Source organism: Schistocerca americana, chromosome 4, assembly GCF_021461395.2.
Source record: "Schistocerca americana isolate TAMUIC-IGC-003095 chromosome 4, iqSchAmer2.1, whole genome shotgun sequence".
NCBI classification, from domain to species: domain Eukaryota; kingdom Metazoa; phylum Arthropoda; class Insecta; order Orthoptera; family Acrididae; genus Schistocerca; species Schistocerca americana.
Window position 1 is genome coordinate 798,081,067 of NC_060122.1, and position 18,286 is coordinate 798,099,352.

General features: G+C 40.2%; 1 protein-coding gene across 11 annotated transcripts in view; it reads left to right on the plus strand.

The window, feature by feature from the left end:
* Positions 1 to 18,286, plus strand: part of LOC124612799 (transcriptional repressor CTCFL) — a 146,217-nt gene that overhangs the window by 78,426 nt on the left and 49,505 nt on the right. For 10 of the 11 annotated variants that reach the window (XM_047141203.1, XM_047141206.1, XM_047141208.1 and 7 more), the window contains 3 exons: positions 10,641 to 10,781; positions 12,247 to 12,498; positions 12,661 to 12,798. In XM_047141203.1, coding sequence (XP_046997159.1) covers positions 10,641 to 10,781; positions 12,247 to 12,498; positions 12,661 to 12,798 — 531 coding nt within the window. The remainder of the gene's footprint in view (positions 1 to 10,640; positions 10,782 to 12,246; positions 12,499 to 12,660; positions 12,799 to 18,286) is intronic. The other variant, XM_047141212.1, reaches the window with a different exon arrangement.

An 18,286-nucleotide genomic window follows, 5' to 3' on the forward strand; every position in this document is an offset into this window, starting at 1 on the left:
GTAATTCGTCTTTAAGAAAGAAAGTCTATGTTGCTCATAAACACGCTGTAACGATAATATGTGGTGCTCACGCACAATCATCTTGTAGACATTTGTTAAAGAAGTTGAGCATTCTGACTACTGCTTCATGGTATATTCATTCCTTCATGAAGTTTGTAGTAAATAATCCACTAAAATTCAAAAAAAGCAATAATGTTCATAATTACAATACCAGAAAGAAAAATTACATTCATTACTCCACATTTAGATTGTCTTCATTACAACAAGGGCTGCACAATGCTACAACAAAACTTTTTGATCACTTACCCAGTGATATAAAATGTCTAACAGGCAGCTAAGTAAAATATGAAAACAAACTGAAAGAGTTTCTCCTTGGCAACTCTTAAAAGCTGATGAGAAGGAATTGCTGATTCACGTCTGTATTTTTTTTTAACAAACTTATAAATACTCAACATTAATTTACAAATTAATTTGTGATTTGAATGTAAAATGCCTTGTTCCACATCTACATCTACATACATCTACATTATTACTCTGCTATTCACAATAAACTGCCTGGCAGAGGGTTCAATGAACCACCTTCAAGCTGTCTCTCTCTACCTTTCCACTCTCGAACAGCATGCGGGAAAAATGAGCACTTAAATTTTTCTGTGCGAGCCCTGATTTCTCTTATTTTATCGTGATGATCATTTCTCCATATGTAGGTGGGTGCCAACAGGATGTTTTCGCAATCGGAGGAGAAAACTGGTGATTGAAATTTCATGAGAAGATCCTGTCGCAATGAAAAACGCCGTTGTTTTAATTATTGCCACTCCATGTATCATGCCTGTGACACTATCTTCCCTATTTCGCGATAGTACAAAACGAGCTACCCTTCTTTGTACTTTTTCGATGTCATCCATCAGTCCCGCCTGATGTGGATCCCACACCGCACGGCAATACTCCAGAATAGGGCAGACAAGCGTGGTGTAAGCAGTCTCTTTAGCAGACCTGTTGTACCTTCTAAGTGTTCTGCCAATGAATCGCAGTCTTTGGTTTGCTCTAGCCACAAGCGCACTGGCTCCAAAATGCAATTGTGAGCGCAAATTAGTACTTGAAAACAAAGTATCTGTCGTCACTCACAGAAAACCTTAGAAATCTAATCACCTGTTTTTGTTTTACCCTTTACAAAATAAGCATTAGGAAAGATTCATTTTGAACGATTTACAGTGTTACAAACAACTTCTCTTTTGTAGCGAGAATATTTTTTCATTGATGCAAAGTGTACACCGTGATAAACGTTTTTTGAAGACTGAAAACTGTATGCCACACCACAATTTATTTATTTTATTTATTTATGCGTCAAGTTCCATAGGACCAAATTGAGGTGCAGATCTCTAAGGTCATGGAACATATCAGTACATGAAATTACAATATAAAAGTAATAACAGATAAAAATAAAATGTTTATGAACCCAAAAAAAGTCAAACCATAAGTTTCAGTAAATGCAGTCAACAATATAACATAAGAATCAGCTTAATATTTCAAGGAACTCCTCAACAGAATAGAAGGAATGACCAATGAGGAAATTCTTTAGTTTCGATTTGAAAGCATGTAAATTACTGCTAAGATTTTTGAATTCTTGTGGAAGATTATTGAAAATGGATTCAGCAGTATACTGCACACCTTTCTGAATAAGAGTTGTCCGCCTGCTTAGCTGGGTGGTAACGTGCTTGCCTCCCATGCCCTGGCCCCGGGTTCGATTCCCGGCCGGGTTGGAGATTTTCTCTGCTTATGGACTGGGTGTTGTATTGTCCTCATCATCATTTCATCCTCATCATCGGCCACAAGTCGCTTAGTGTAGCACCAACTGGAATAAGACTTTCACTTGCTGGCTGAACCCGAATGGGACCACCCGGTCAACAATGCCATGCGACCATTTCATTTCATTTTTGCAGAAGAGTTAAGGAAGTCCGATCAAAATGCATTTTGGACTTCTGCCGGGTATTAATGAACTGAAAGCTGCTTATTCTTGGGAATAAGCTGATATTTTAGAGTTACTCGTAATACTAGAGGGCATATCATTTATATAAATAAGGAACTGGAGTGTAAAATTGTCTACATTACCCCTTCCTCCTACATACAGGATTAACATATGCAGCACAGTACTTTAATATTCTGCTAGGCACTCCATCATATCCATGAGATTCCTTAGTCTTCAGTGATTTAATTTTTGACTCAATCTCCCCATTGTCTGTATCACAGAGGAGTATTTCAGCCATCAGTCTTGGAAAGGTATTTGCCAAGAGAGTTATATGATTCCCTGTAGAAACTTAATTTTTATTTAATTCACCAGCAATCCTCATAAAATGATTGTTAAATTCTGTACATATATCTGATTTATCAGTAACAGAAATATTTTTAGTACGAATTGATGTTATATCATCGACCTTGTGCTGCTGATCAGACACTTCCACTTCCTTCACAACTGACGATATGGTTTTAATTTAATCCTGTGAATTACCTATTCTATTTGTGCACCACATACTCTTTCTTTCATAATAGCATTTTTAAGCACCTTACAATACTGTTTGTAATGGAAAGGAAATGCTACCTCCTGTAGACAGTGCACTATCAATCTAGCTAATTGTGCATACAACAAGCACCCACTCAAAATTTCAACTTGTCACTGGTTTTCCTTCTTCATCTTTCATTCTCTACAGTTTCATTCCAATTATGCTGTTAGGTTGTTGTTTTTCTGCTTCCTTTCTCCTAGAGTTTCTAATCCAGTTGTAAAGCTGTAGTGCTTGTAAAGAGATTGAAACCTGAAGGGTTGAAACAAGTCGAAATTTTGAGATCGTTCATGGGGCACGCAAGGGTAGCATGATTGGTTATACATTGCTCACAAAATGTAGGGGCTCTGAAACAGTTCAGCACATAGTTTTAACTTATCACAAAATAAAATACTACTATTTTGTGTTTTGAAAAGTACACAGATCAGCATGTCTGAAAATTTGAAGCAAGCTGCCAGTATTTGTACCACTTTGAAATTTTATCAACATCTATCTGAATATTACTGTGGCTTTTTTCAGACAGTAATTCTTTATAGGTAACAACATTATATACTAAAAGTCTGAGATTACTGTAAGTATTGTTTATAACAATGAACAAAATCAATTTTTGACAATTTAATGTAATTGGATGGATAAAAGATCTACCCACCAAGTGGTGGTAGAAAACACACATAAAATTAGGTTATAATTAGGCAAGCTTCTGGAACCAGTGGCTTCTTCAGGCAGAAGGGTTGAAGGAGAAGGAAGAGGGCTGAAGGAAAAGGACTGGAGAGATCTAGAAGAGTCACACAGAGTCGCGGACCAGGGAGATGTACTGGATGGAATGAAAAGGAAAGGCTGATTGTTGGGGACTGCACTGGACAAGATTTCAGTCCCACCACAAATCTCGTCTGGTGCAGTCCCCAACAATCAGTCTTTCCTTCTCATCCTGATTGGTAAGTCTCCCCTGACCTCTGGCTTTGGGTGACTTTTCCAAAATCTGCCCCTTTTCCTAGACCTCTCCAGTCCTTTTCCTTCACTTCTCTTCCTTCCCCTTCAACCCTTCTGCTGTAGAAGGAGCCACTGGCTCTGAAAGCTTGCCTAATTATGTATGTGTTCTGCTTGGTGAGTAGACTTTTATCTATCCATTTACATTATAAGTATTGTTTTCTAGATTAGTAATGTACAACATGAACAGCAAAGTTCCTTGTACACTTCTCAGAAGCACACTTGAAATTATTAGTCTAAGATAATATTCTCTGTATTGCTACCAAGAAATCCTCAATCCTGCCAAAAATTTTGTTTGAATGAGCATGCTTTTGTTAGTAATTATTGTATGAGACAGAGCCAAATACTCGTAGGAATTCAAAAATATTGCTTCTACCTGATTGCCTTGACTCATGACTTTCAGGATGTCAGTTGAGAAAACCAGTTGGGTTTTACATAACTGATGTTTTTGGAATCTGTACTGGCTAGCTCGGAGATGGTCGTTCAGTTTTAGATACCTCATTATTTTTGAGATCAGAATGTGCTCTAAGATTCTGTGACAGATGGATATCAGTGACATCGGACAGTAGTTTTGTAGGTCACTTCTGCTTCCGTACTTAAAGACAGGTGTGACTTGTGCTTTCTTCCTTCTGTTGGGCATAGTTTTTTGTTGAGTGGGCCCGTGGTATGTTATAGTTAAAATGGGAGCTAACTTAGCTGCAAATTCTGTATAGAACCTGACAGGGATTCCATCGGGCCCTAGAGCCTTTTTTAATTTTAGTAATTGTAGCTGTTTCTGAATGCCCTTGACACTACTATCTGCATTACTGATCTTTGCAGTACTGTGAATATTAAACTGAGGCAGTACTCCTGGATTTTCCTTTGTTAAAAACAGTTTGAAAGTCGAGTTCAACATTTTTGCTTTTTTTCAGTTCCTGTGTCATCTGTGAATGTCTGGGCAGTAATGTTGTTGCCACAGGCACCCTTTACATATGACTATAATTTCTTTGGGTTTTATTAGACGTGTTTTGGTGAAATTATGCTATAGCAATAATTTTAGGCTTTATACATTGTCCGTTTGAAAGCCAAACTCATTTCATTTAGCATCTCTTTACCTATACTTTGTTTTATATCTATTGTGTAGTAGTCACTGCAGTTATCATTGAGGTTATTTTTCACTACAAGAGATCAACAAAAGAATTTCATTAGTTTGTGATCCAACAGTTCATCTGCTCCGTGATCTACACATATAAATTTCATCTGACTACATGACCAGCACGTATAAATTTTCCATTGTTTGACATATAAATTTTTGTGTGATAGGTCTGTATGAATACCTCAAGTTCTGTCTTTTTACACATTTATTTGTCTCCCTGTACATATTGTTATTATTGGTCATTCAGGAGCTCTCAGTGTTCATGTAATTTACACATTTGATTGCTTCGACTCAGTGTGGTGTTCTAGAACTGACAGTACATGCTGACTACGGATTAATATGTAAAATGAGGAAAAGGCAATCACTCTCCTATAGTAAATCAATGCATGGAGCATAGAAACACCTAACACATAACAGCATTCACATTAGCTTCTGAGCACTAGCTCTTTTTCAAACAGTAGTACATACCTTCACACAAATCCCAAAACATACACTCCCATGGCTGTGGCAAGACTAATTACTAATTACTGATACTTGATTATTGAAAGCAGTTGCCTGAGCTGATAAGAGGGTGGGGAGGAGTTAGAAAAGGACACAAGGAGGGGGGGGGGGGGAGGGTAGCAGGAAAGAGGCAAGTCTTTGAACAGATGACTTTGCTGCCACACAACAAGGCAGAAAGAGTACAGAGGGTGCAACAAAAAGATATGTAGAAAGAGGGATTTGAGGGGGCATGGGGCTGGGGCGGGGGGGAGGTGATGAAGGAGAATGAAGAGAAAGCTGAAGATGAGGGGGGGTGGAGAGAGAGAGAGAAGGGGGAGAGGTTGAAAATGGGATGGAGTGAGGAAAGTGCCCCCATTGGGGGGGGGGGGGGGAGATGATGGGGGAAGGCAGTGCATGATCTGAATGTAGGAATGGTGTGGACAGAAAAGAGAAGGGAAAAGACAAGGTGACGCAGGGGGAACAGGTTAGCAAAGGTTTAAGGTATGAGAATTGCGAGAGTGCAGAATGTGTTGAACAGACAGTTCCCATCTGCATAGTTCAGAGAAAATTGTGCTGGAAGGGAGTATCCAAATGGCCTTTGTAGTGAAGCAGCTGTATAAGTCATTTGTTTTGTTATGTGCAGCATGCTCAGTAAGTGGGTGGTCAAGTTTGAGGTTTGCCATAGTTTAGCAATGGCCCCTCGTGCAAGTTGACAGTTGGCTACTTGTTCATATCCACACATAACAAAGTACAGTATATGCAGAATAGCTGATATATAAGGCCTGTTCAAAAATTCTGGAACATTTGTAATTTTGCACCAGTGGTGTGTTGGAGCAAATGTGGTTGGAATCCCTGCACACACATTTGTTACATGCATAACTGCTGGAAGTTTCATTATTGTATGTCTATCAAACAATGGAAAATGCAGGATGGAATGTAACAATATTAGAGAAGGAAAGTTGCTACTCACTATACAGCCGAGATTCTGAGTCGCAGGTAGGCACAACAAAAACATTCTCACAATAACAGTTTTCGGCCATTAAGGCCTTTGTCAACAATAGACACACATACACATACACACACTCATGCAAACACAACTCGCACACATGACTGCAGTCTCAGGCAACTGAAACCACGCTGCGAGCAGCAGCACCAGTGCACGACGAGAATGGAAACTGGGTGGGGCTAAGGAGGAGGCTGGGATGGGGAGGGAGAGAGATGTATGGTGGGGGTGCCGGACAGTGAAGTGCTGCAGTTTAGACGGAGGGGAGGGGGGGGGGGAAGTAGTGGAAAAGGAGAGAAATAGAAAGAAATAAAAAGACGGTGTGGTGGTGAAATGACGGCTGTGTAGTGCTGGAATGGGAACAGGGAGAGGACTGGATGGGTGAGGACAGTGACTAACAAAGGTTGAGGCCAGGAGAGTTATGGCAATGTAGGACGTATTGAAGGGAAAGTTCCCACCTGTGCAGTTCAGAAAAGCTGGGTTGGTGGGAAGAATTCATATGGTACAGGCTGTGAAGCAGTCACTGAAATGAAGGATATCATATTTGGCAGCGTGTACAGCAACAGTGTAGTCCACTTGTTTCTTGGCCAATGTTTGTCGGTGGCCATTCATGAGGACAGACAGCTTGTTGGTTGTCATGCCTACATAGAATGCAGCACAGTGGTTGCAGCTTAGATTGTAAATCACATGACTAGTTTCACAGGTAGCCCTGCCTTTGATGGGATAGGTGATGTTAGTGAATGGACTGGAGTAGGTAGTGATAGGAGGATGTATGGGACAGGTCTTGCATGTAGGTCTGTTACAGGGGTATGAGCCATGAGGTAAGGGATTGGGAGCAGGGGTTGTGTGAGAATGGACGAGTATATCGTGTAGGTTTGGTGGACAGCGGAACACCACTGTATGTAAGAGGGGTGGGAAGACTAGTGGGCAAGACATTTCTTGTTTCAGGGCACGACAAGAGATAATCGAAACCCTGGCAGAGAATTTAATTCAGTTGCTCCAGTCCTTGGTGGTACTGTGTTACAAGGGGAATGCCCCTCTGTGGCTGGATGGTGGGACTTTGGAACATGGTAGGAGACTGGAAACATAAGGCATGGGAGATTTGTTTTTGTACAATGTTAGGAGGATAATTACGGTCAGTGAAGGCTTCAGTGAGACCCTCAGTATATTCTGAGAGGGACTGCTCCTCACTACAGATGCGACGACCACGGATGGCTAGGCTGAATGGAAGGGACTTCTTGATATGGAATGGGTGGCAGCTGTCGAAGTGGAGATATTGCTGGTGGTTTGTAGGTTTGATATGGACAGAGGCACTGATTTAGCCATCTTTGAGGTGGAGGTCAACAGCTAGGAAGGTGGCTTGTTGGGTTGAGTAGGACTAGGTGAAGCAAATGGGGGAGAGGTTGTTGAGGTTCTGGATGAATTTGGATAAGGTGTTGTCACCTTCGATCCAGAGAACAAAGATGCCATCAATAAATATGAACCTGGGGAGGGATTTGGGATTCTGAGTTTTTAGGAAGGATTTCTCTAGATGGCCCATAAATAGGTTGGCATAAGATGGTGTCATGTGGTGTTCATAGCTGTACCTTGGATTTGTTTGTAGGTAATGTCTTCAAAGGAGAAGTAATTGTGGGTGAGGATATAGTTGTCATGGCGACTAGGAAGGAGGTTGTGGGTTTGGAACCCATAGGGCGTTGAGGAAGGTGAGGCCATGAGCAGCAGGAGTGTTCGTGTACAGGGAGGTGGCATCAATAGTGATGAGCAGGGCACCGTGTGGTAAAGGGACAGGAACTGTGGAGAATCGGTGGAGAAAATGATTGGTATCTTTTATATAGGAGGGTGGTTCTGGGTTCTGTATTTATCCTTCCAACCTTGTACAAAAACAAATCTCCCATGCCTTATCTTCCCAGTCTCCCACCACCCCCCAAAGTCCCACCATCCGGCCACAGAGGAACATTCCTCACGTAACTCAGTACCACCCAGGACTGGAGCAGCTGAATTACATTCTCCGCCAGGGTTTCGATTATTTGTCGTCGTGCCCTGAAATGAGAAATGTCGTGTCCACTAACTTTCCAACCCCTCTTACTGTGGTATTCTGCTGTCCACCGAACTAATGCAATATACTCATCCATCCTTACACAACCCCTTCTCCCAATCCCTAACCTCATGGCTCATACCCCTGTACCAGACCTGCATGCCCTCCGTCTAAACTGCAGCACTTCACTGTCCGGCACCCCCACCATACATCCCTCTCCCTCCCCATCCCAGCCTCCTCCTTAGCCCCACCCAGTTTCCATTCCCGTCGTGCACTGGTGCTGCTGCTCACATTGTGGTTTCAGCTGCCTGATGCTGCAGTCATGTGTACGAGTTGCGTTTGCTTGAATGTGTGTATGTTTGCCTACTTTGACAAAGGCCTTAATGGCCGAAAGCTATAATTGTAGTATTTCTGCTAGTTACTGTTCAGTGCTGTATTGAGTAGAACATTGTGTCACACAGTTTGTGAATTTCGAGATGGCAGAGTTAGAGGAGCAACGCAGCTGCATTAAATTTTGTGTGAAACTCAGAAAAACCTTTACAGAGACACACCAAATGATGTAGGTAGCGTACAGTGATGCGTACTACTTAAGCTGTACTTGGTGTTACAGATTGTTCACACAGTTTAAAAATGGTTGGACGGAAGTTAAAGATGATCCTTCAGGATGCCCTTGGTTGCCTACCGACGCTCATGTCAGAAATGACAACGAAATTGTACATGCCAATCGAAGACTGACTGTTTGACAGATTGCAGAAAAAGACAAGAACCTTCTCCTCGCTATCTGTGAAGAGCTTTTGGATCGCAGAAATGAGAACGAGATTTTCCTTAAGAGAATCGTAACTGATGATAAGATGTGAGTCTACAGTTATGATGTTGAGACCGAGGTTCAATCTTCACAATGGGTTGGGAAAGGTTCTCAAAGACCAAAAAAAGCTTGTCAGGTCAGGCAAATGTCAAAGCAATGCTGATAGTTTTCTTTGACTTTGAAGGATTAGTTCATCATGAATTTATGCCACAGGAACAAACTGTTAATCAGTGGTACTGTCAGGACGTGTTGTGACTCCTGCAACAAAATGTGAGAAGGAAATGGCTTGAAATGTGGTGAGACAATTCATGGCTCTTGCATCACAATAACGCACATTCAAGCCTGCTGGTGTGTGACTATTGTACAAAAAACAAAATAACTGTGCTGCCTCATTCTCGGTACTCTCTAGACCTGGCCCCTTCAGGCATTTTTGTTTTCCAAAGTTGAAAACCCCAGTGAAAGGACAAAGATTTTCAACGTTAGACGAGATAAAAGAAAATTTGCAGATGGCGGTCCACACTATACAGCAAGAGGCGTACCAAGATTGCTTTTGAAAGTGGAAACAGTGTTGGGAGCAGTGTATCAATTGTGAATAAGAGTATTTCGAAGACCATGCACAATAAGTAAAATATAAGTGTAGAAAAATTTTGTGGACAAAGTTCTGGAATTTTGAACAGACCTCGTGTAACACGGCTGCTTTTTTGTGTGACACAGCCTTGTATTGGGTAGGAAATGCCTGGGATTGGACCACGGTAGGTGGTGGTGGGTGGATGTATGGGATAGGTCTTTAACCTGGGCCAACCATAAAGGAATGACCCATAAGGTGCAGGATTTGGAGTAGGATTAGACGAGGGATGGACAAGGATGTTTTGTAGCTGGGTGGGCAGCAAAACATTGTTTTGAAGAATGTGGGTTGGATTTTGGGTAGGGTATCCCTCATCTCAGTGCATGACGAAGTAGTTACAGCCCTGGTGGATGATGTATTTGTGCATCTCAAGGCCTAGGTGATCAGAGGAGTGCTGGTCGGTGGCTTGTTAGTATGTTTACTTGTGTCAGAGGAGCAGGTGGCATGGGAGACTTTTCTTATGAATGAGCTGGCTAGGATATTGTCTGTTGGTAAAGGCTCTGATAGGATTTCTTTTTCTGAAATTGGCAGCTTTTCCAGACAGTCAAAAACCCTTGTTTCCCCATGTTCTAATGGAAAAATTAATTTTATGGTTTGGGGCACACTTGTATTTTTATATCAGTCTTCTATTATTTTTGTCTCTTTCAAATCTGATTTCCTTCTTCCAATTTTTTCTCCTTTAAAAAAAAAAAAAAAAAAAAAATGCATCCCTGAAAGAGATGTGCCTAAATTAAAGTGCTTCTTAGAACAATATACAGGTTTAGGTACTGATTAGTCTACCTTGAAGCTGTGAGAAAGTATCTATTTGGAAAATATGAACTAGATTGAAAAGGTAGACTGTGAATAGTAGTCATTTATAAAATTGGTTTGAAAGTTTGATATAAATTTGCTTTAGGTTGTGTTTCTTGTGTGGAAGAAGCATCAGATATTTATACATGATTGTAGTATCCTCTACCAGTCAAGATTGATATTTTGAATAATTAAGTAACACACAGTATTTTTCTGTATTTGTTTATAGATTCATAATAAATCGCATGAGGGAGAGAAGTGCTTCAAATGTGATCTTTGTCCATATGCATCCATCTCTCATCGACATTTGGAGTCCCACATGCTTATACATACAGATCAGAAGCCTTACCAGTGTGATCAGTGTGATCAAGTAAGTACGCAAGAACCTGTTGTAATTTTTAAGCGTATTTTGAAACATTTTGTGTGCTTAATTTCAACATGAATTACTATAAGTGATCGTTTGAACAGCTGATCTGCAACAATTGACAGTTTATTGCTGAAATCCTGTTCTGTTATCAAAGATGGTTGCTTTTTATTGATCAGATGATAGAGCAAACATTGCTTGCATGCCAGTGCAAACAGAAAAGACGTGACACAACAAAAAAGTCAAAACAATCTTAAGAAAATATTTATATACTTAACACTGCTTGAGTGTATATTGACAAGGAGAAATTATGGACTGGCCCTCTTGTTTTCTTCATACATGTAAGATTAGAAAGTCAGTGCCTGTGCTTCAGTTTCATATAGGAAAGCTACATTTCATTTACAAAGCAGGTTTATAATACCCTTCTATGTTACCAAACCAAGCAGCATGTTCTGCATGCAATAGGAGCAAAAATGGCACTGCCTATAGTTTCCCTAGTGTGATATTCAGTACTACATAGCTCAACCAATTGTCTGATTAAGAGTTATCACTGAATAGTCCTATTCAATAACTGAACTCACCTGTGCTGATTATCTTTGTTCTGCCATGCATTGTGCTCACTCAGAGGTCAAGAATATAACAAACACAACCTTAAAACTTACTGCAGAATTTGTGTTCCAGTACTGGCATCAAACATAACAGAGAATCTGCTAGGAAATTTCTGTGAAAGAAAAGCTGTCACTATTTGCATAAAAAGCATTCAAGAGGTTTACCGTTTTTATTAATTTGTAGAGATAAGAAATGACATTATTTTGTGAAAACAAAATTGTTCCACATCTTTGTTTAAAAATCTTGAGATGTTTGCTGGTGATCAATTCATTATGGCACTGTACAAGAAAGCTAAACCTGATTAATTTCTGTATTACATTGGGATTAATGTGTTGTGACAGATTAAAATTTGTAAGTTATTTCCATGTTCCACTGATCATTTGCACAATTTTTGTTGAAATGTTGTAGAATGAGTATGAAACCGACATTTTGACCTCAGTTAGTGTTTGAAAGAGATGTTAACAGCCTAAAAAATATGAATGCATGCTTAATAGTGTTTTCTATATGGGCAAGGAGAGGCCATCAGTGGAGATGTCTATTTGTTGTTCACTGAAAGTTCTTAAAAATCATCTTAGCAATTTAAATGCCACACTTGTGTAGCTAATGAGTATGCAAAAAAAATCAAATAGGGATGTAACCATTACTAGACACAAGATCTTTCTATTTGTATGAATATTAAATATAGGTGTGTGTAACTTTTGGAAACATAAGTTTTTGTTTTGTACTGACTTTTATTTGAAATCTTGTGTTTCAGCACACATTTTACTGCAGTACAAGGTGGCATTTTTTGAGCTCAGTAGTCATTTGTCTTATTTCATGAAACTGAATTTCAATGGTAATTATGTAGTTCATTATCTTTCAGAATGGGGAAAAAATTAATTTGTGTTTGCAGTCATTTCGGCAGAAGCAGCTTCTGAGGCGACATCAGAATCTCTATCACAACCCTAACTATGTTCCTCCACCTCCACGGGAAAAAACGCATGAATGTCCAGAATGTGGCCGACCTTTCAGGCACAAAGGGAATCTCATACGACACATGGCAGTACACGATCCTGAGTCTTCAGCGCAAGAAAAAGCTCTTGCTCTCAAACTCGGACGTCAAAAGAAAATCCAGGTTAGCATTTCTAAAACACATTTAATTTTTATTGTGCTCCAGTTATTTATTAAAATCTCATTATATTTTGAGAAACCTGCTTTTAGTAGAGTCTTTGTTACTGACTATCAGTACTTCTTTTTTAATAATGTTTTTGAAACATGGACGTTTTCTTCTTTTCAGATCATTGATGGTCAGCAGGTTGAAGTAATGGCTGGTGAGGATGAGGATGAAGATGATGAAGATAGTGAATCAGAAATGATGGCAGTTGAAGGGCAAGATGGGCAGCAATATGTTGTTCTCGAAGTAATACAGTTACAGGTATAAAATCATTTTTTTTAAATTCTTCATCCATTTTTTTCATTCATGATACTATATATAAATAAGGTATTCTTCAGAGCTGTAAGTAAGTTAACAAATCTCTCAGAGTATAGCTAGGAAATTTATTAGGGGCAAACATGTTCAGTGCTGCTCATCATTGTCGTGGCAGTTTTCCATCCGGAGACTTCTTTGATGCAACTCTCCCTGCTGGTCTATCCTCTGCAAGTCTTTTCATCTCTGAATAACTATTACAATCTCCATTCACTTAAACCTGTTTACTATAATCAAGTCTTGGTTTCCCTCTACAATTTTTGTCCCCTGCCCCATCCCCCCCCCCCCCCCCCCCTTCCCACTTCCATCCTGTACCAAATTAACTATTCCTTAATGCATCAGGATGTTCCTGTCAACCAGTCTCATCTTTTACTCAAATTGTGCCATACATTTCTTTTCTCCCAATTCGATACAATATACTTGCCCTAAGTATCCGATTTACCTCTCTTATTTTCAGATTTCTTCTTCGGCAGCACCACTTTTCAAACTCTTGTGTTGTCTTCTTCCCTCTGTTATTTATCTCAACACAAATACACTGAGAAAAGACCTCATAATATATGTATTTGTTGTAGGAAAGTTATTGTTGAAGGTAAATACTTTAGAATTAAGGGGACCACTCACCAAAAAGCAGAAGTCTTGAGTTGTCAATAGGCACATACAAGAGAAGGAAAACTTGCTAGTGGACTTATTCTGTGACAATTGGGATGGGTGACATGATGGAGGACAGGGAAACTGTTAGGAGAAGGGTGCAGGAACAGTGGATTACCTGAAAGTGAGGCCAGGACAATTACAGGAGTGGAGGATGTGTTGTAAAGACAACTCCAACCTGTGCAGCTCAGAGAAGCTGGTGGTGAAGGAAAGGATCTACATGGCTCAGGTTGTGAAGCAGCCATTGAAACTGATCATGTTGTGCTCAGCTGCATGTTGTGCCACTAGTTGGTCAACTTTCTTCTCAGCAGCAGTTTGGTGGTGCCATTCCTCCTGGTAGACAGCTGGTTGGTAGTTATACAACCATAAAAGGCCATGAAGTGTGTGTAGCAAAGTTGGTATATGACATGGCTGCTTTCACAGGGGGCCTGGCGTCTAATGGGGTAAAATAAGCCTGTGACTGGACTGGAGTAGGAGATGCTGGGTAGGTGGATTGGGCAGACAAGGGCTTGGGAGTGAAAGTGATATAGGGATGGACCAGGATGTTGTGTAGGTTGGGCAGGCAACGAACACCACTTTAGGAGGGGTAGGAAATATCTTGGGTAGGATGTCCCTTGTTTCAGTGTAGGTTGAGAGATCCAGTCCAGGGTGTTACTAGGTGATGAGGGGGCACTCATTTGGAGCTGTTTCTTGCCATGTGATAGTAGTGTGTTTGTGTGTGTGTGTGTGTGTGTGTGTGTGTGTGTGTGTGTGTGTGTGTGTGTGTGTGAGAGAGAGAGAGAGAGAGAGAGAGAGAGAGAGAAAGAGGATATGGCAAGGAAAATGTGTTTGTGGACTGTTGCACATTGGGTATAAGAGGACCAGGTAAAGTGGATGGGAGAAAAGATGTTGAGATAGTGAAAGAATGTGGATAGGATCTCTTGGCCATGACTCCAAATCACAAAGATGTACGAACTTGAACCAGATTAGGGATCGGGAGTTTGGGATGCTAGGAAGATTTCCTCTAGACAGCACATAAACAGGTTGGCATAGGAGATTGCCATGCAGGTGCCAGTGGCCATGCCGCAGATTTTTTTTGTAAACCTTCCCTTTAAAGGAAAAGTAGTTGTGGCTCAGGATATAGTTGGTAAAGTGTATAAGGAAAGAGGTGGTGTCTTTGGAGTCTGAAGGATGTTGGGAGATATAGTGTTTGATAGTGGCAAGGCCATGGGCATGAGGATGTTATTGTATAGGGAGGTGAAATCAACAATGGTGAATATGGATTTAGGAGGTAAAGATGTGGGGATGGCAGACAGTTGGTGAAGGAGATGATTAGTGTCTTTGGTGTGGGAGACTAGGTTTTGGGCAATTGATTGTTGGTCAACAAGAGTGGAAATTCTTTATGTGGTAGCCCAATAGCCAGCTACAATGGGGCATCCAGGATTATTGGGTTTGTAGACTTTGGGGAGCATGCAGAAGGCAGATGTGGGGGGGGGGGGGGGGGGGGGGGGTGTTGGGGAGAGGAGGGAGATGAACTGAGGTGAGAGGTTCTTGGAAGATACTGTGGGTTTTGGTAGGGATTGGAGGATACAAATGTTGGACTTCTGGGATAGTATCACTCTGGCAGAGAGACAATTAGTTACCCAGCCACAGATTTAAAAATTAAAGGTTGCAATGTGTTGTGTACTAACAGGATTAGTATGAAAGTGCATGTTTAATAACTAATAATATTTTAAAGCTACACTTTTTGTGATCAAGTATCAATGAAAATATTCAATTTTTTAAATTATAATTTAATTGGATAGATTAAGAAAAATCTACTCACCAAGCGGATTAAAAACAATCCACTCACCAAACGGTGGCAGGAGAACACTTGTATAAAAACATTGAAATTTGCAACCTTTTGGAGCTAGTGGCCTTTTATTCTGACAGAAGGGTTGAAGGGAAAGGAAGAGGGATGAGGGAAAAGAAATGATGGGGTTTAGGATATTGGTAGAGTTACTGAAAAGTCACCCAAAGCAGGGGAGACTTGCTGAATTTGATACAAATGAAAAGCAGGGTGTTGATAACTGTATCAGACGAGATTTGCAATGTTTCCCCAACTCTCCCCATTTCTTAAACCTCACATGTTCTTCTCCTTCATCCCTCTACTTTCCCTTCAACCGTTCTGCCAGAACAATGAGCCACTGCCTCTGAAAGCTTGCGTATTTCCGTTCTCTTATATGTGTCTTCTACTACTCGGTGAGTAGATTTTTTTATCTATCTAATTTTATTATATTTTTAAAAATAGTTCTTTTTGTTCAAATGTGTTTATAGTAATAAAATTTGAAGGATGATTGTTTGATAAAGTATCATAGTTCCTTATAACCAAAGGTTTAGAAGCTTTGGGTGGTACACTTAAATCCGTACTGTGAATAAGAAATGAAGCACTGCTTGTTGACACAGCATGGCTCAGCAAGTAAGTAAACAAGAAACTTCGATGTATCTAATAAAAATTGAGCTGCATGTGACACTTAATTCAAGTATAGGTACTGTGACATGCTTAATGTAATGAAAATAGACAAAGCAGAACTGCAGAAAGAATGAGACTAGAAGGCATCATGGAGATATGTAATATAATGAAAATGGTTGATAACATGCCAGAGAAAACTGCTGCCAGTTTGTTTACTTTCAGTACACCCTTGTCATCAGAGTATGTTAAGGTAGGCTTCATTTGAATGAAAGTAAGCACTTTTATCCCAAATCCTCTAAGGTTTTTTTTAAATGGCATTGGTTCAACCATATTTCTTGAAATATAAATGTGATACAGTATGAAGTAGGCATTGCCAAATTGTCCATGAAACAGAGATGACCTATGCATACTTACTGATTTGAAGTGATCTCACAAATTCCTTTCTTGTGCCAATCTTTTTGTTGTGTACATAGTTCTGTGTAATCAGCGCGTACACAACTTTCCCACTAGAGCGCGCCCCGCTAAGCAAAACAGCGCAGGTGCAGCGCTTGTCCGTCTGCGCAATACGAGATGGCGCTGCCTTAGAGATGGACCAAATTCTGCTTCCGCAGATCCGCGTATCAATATGTAACGCAGCCAATGAGATTGCTGCTAATGTAGAACCTTTACTCCTCGCGCAGTGATACCTGAACGCGCGAGGTATTATAACAAGTGTACAGACCTCCAATTAGTGAGTCTGCACCAGTCTGCATTAGTCTGTACCAGTCTATACTGAAGTTTCAGTCTGCAGCTAAGAAGATTATCATATTCCTGTACATAGCCATTAAGATAAATGTATAGACACTTTGTCAAGTATCAGAGATATGTGAGAATAAGATTAACGTACCAAGACCAAAGGAACTTCAGATTGTCAATTTTGGTCACCGTCAGTCTGCTACCCTAAGTGTGCAAGTGGCATTTCTATTGTCTGACCTAAGAGCAGAAGATAAACACGCCACAATAAGACCACGAGACATATTGCTGACACTCGCCTACTTCGTCAGAGCGACAAGTCAAATAATCTGATGGTGTGTGTACCGAAGGTCTTACAGTATGCACACCACACTTTTCATCTCAGAGTAACAATTGCATCCTATGTCCTCAATTATTTGCTGGATGTATTGCAATCTCTGTCTTCCTCTGTGGTTTTTATCCTCTATAGTTCCCTATAGTACCATGGAAGTTATCCTCTGATGGCTTAACAGATGTCTTATCATTCTGTCCCTTCTTCTTGTCACTGTTTTCTATATATTCCTGTCCCCACCAATTCTGCGGAGAACCTCCTCATTTCTTACCTTATCAGTCCACCTAATTTTCAACATTCTTTGTAGCATCAAATTGCAAAGGCTTTGATTCTCTTGTGCTCTGGTTTTTCCACAGTCCATATCTCAGTATCATACAATGCTTTGCTTTAAACATACATTGTCAGAAATTTCTTCCTGAAGTTAAGACCTGTGTTTGATACTAGCAGGCTTCTATTGGCCAGAAATGCCTTTTTCACCAGTGCTAGTCCACTTTTTATGTCCTCCTTGCTCCATCCGTTCATAGTTTATTTTTGCTGCCTAAGTAGAGAATTCCTTAACTTTGTCTACTTCATGATCGCCAATTCTGATGTTAAGTTCCTCATTGTTCTCATTTCTGCTACTTCTCATTATTTTTGTCTTTCTGCGATTTACTCTCATTCCATATTCTGTACTTAATAGACTGTTCACTCCATTCAACCCATCCTGCAATCTTTCTTCACTTCCACTGAAGATAGCAATGTCATCAGCGAGTCTTATCATTGATATCCTTTCACCCTGAATTTTAATCCCATTCTTGAATCTTTCTTTTATTTCTCTCATTGCTTTTTCAATGTATAGATTGAACACCAAAAAGCAGAAGTGTTGAGTTGTCAATAGGCACATACATTATGCTGTAGCTTCCTTGCACTTTCTATTTATTTCATTCCAAAGTGACTTGTATTTCTGTATTCCTGAATTTCTCTGAACATTTTTGTACTTCCTTCTTTCTTTGATCAGCTGAAGTATTTCATCTGCTATGCTCTTTTTTCCCCAGTTGTCTTCCTTGTACCTATGTTTTCCTTTCCAACTTCTGTCTTCTTTGATTCCCTCTTCAGAGATGTCCGTTCCTCTTAAATTGTACTGCCTACTGAGCTATTCATTATCAGAGTGTCAGTAGCCTCAGAGAACTTCAAATTTGTCTCTTCATTTCTTAGCGTTTCCGTATCAGCAACTTTGTACACTAATTCTTTGTGACTAGTCTCTTAAACTTCACCCTACTCTTCATCATTACTAGGTTGTGATCTGAGTCTATATG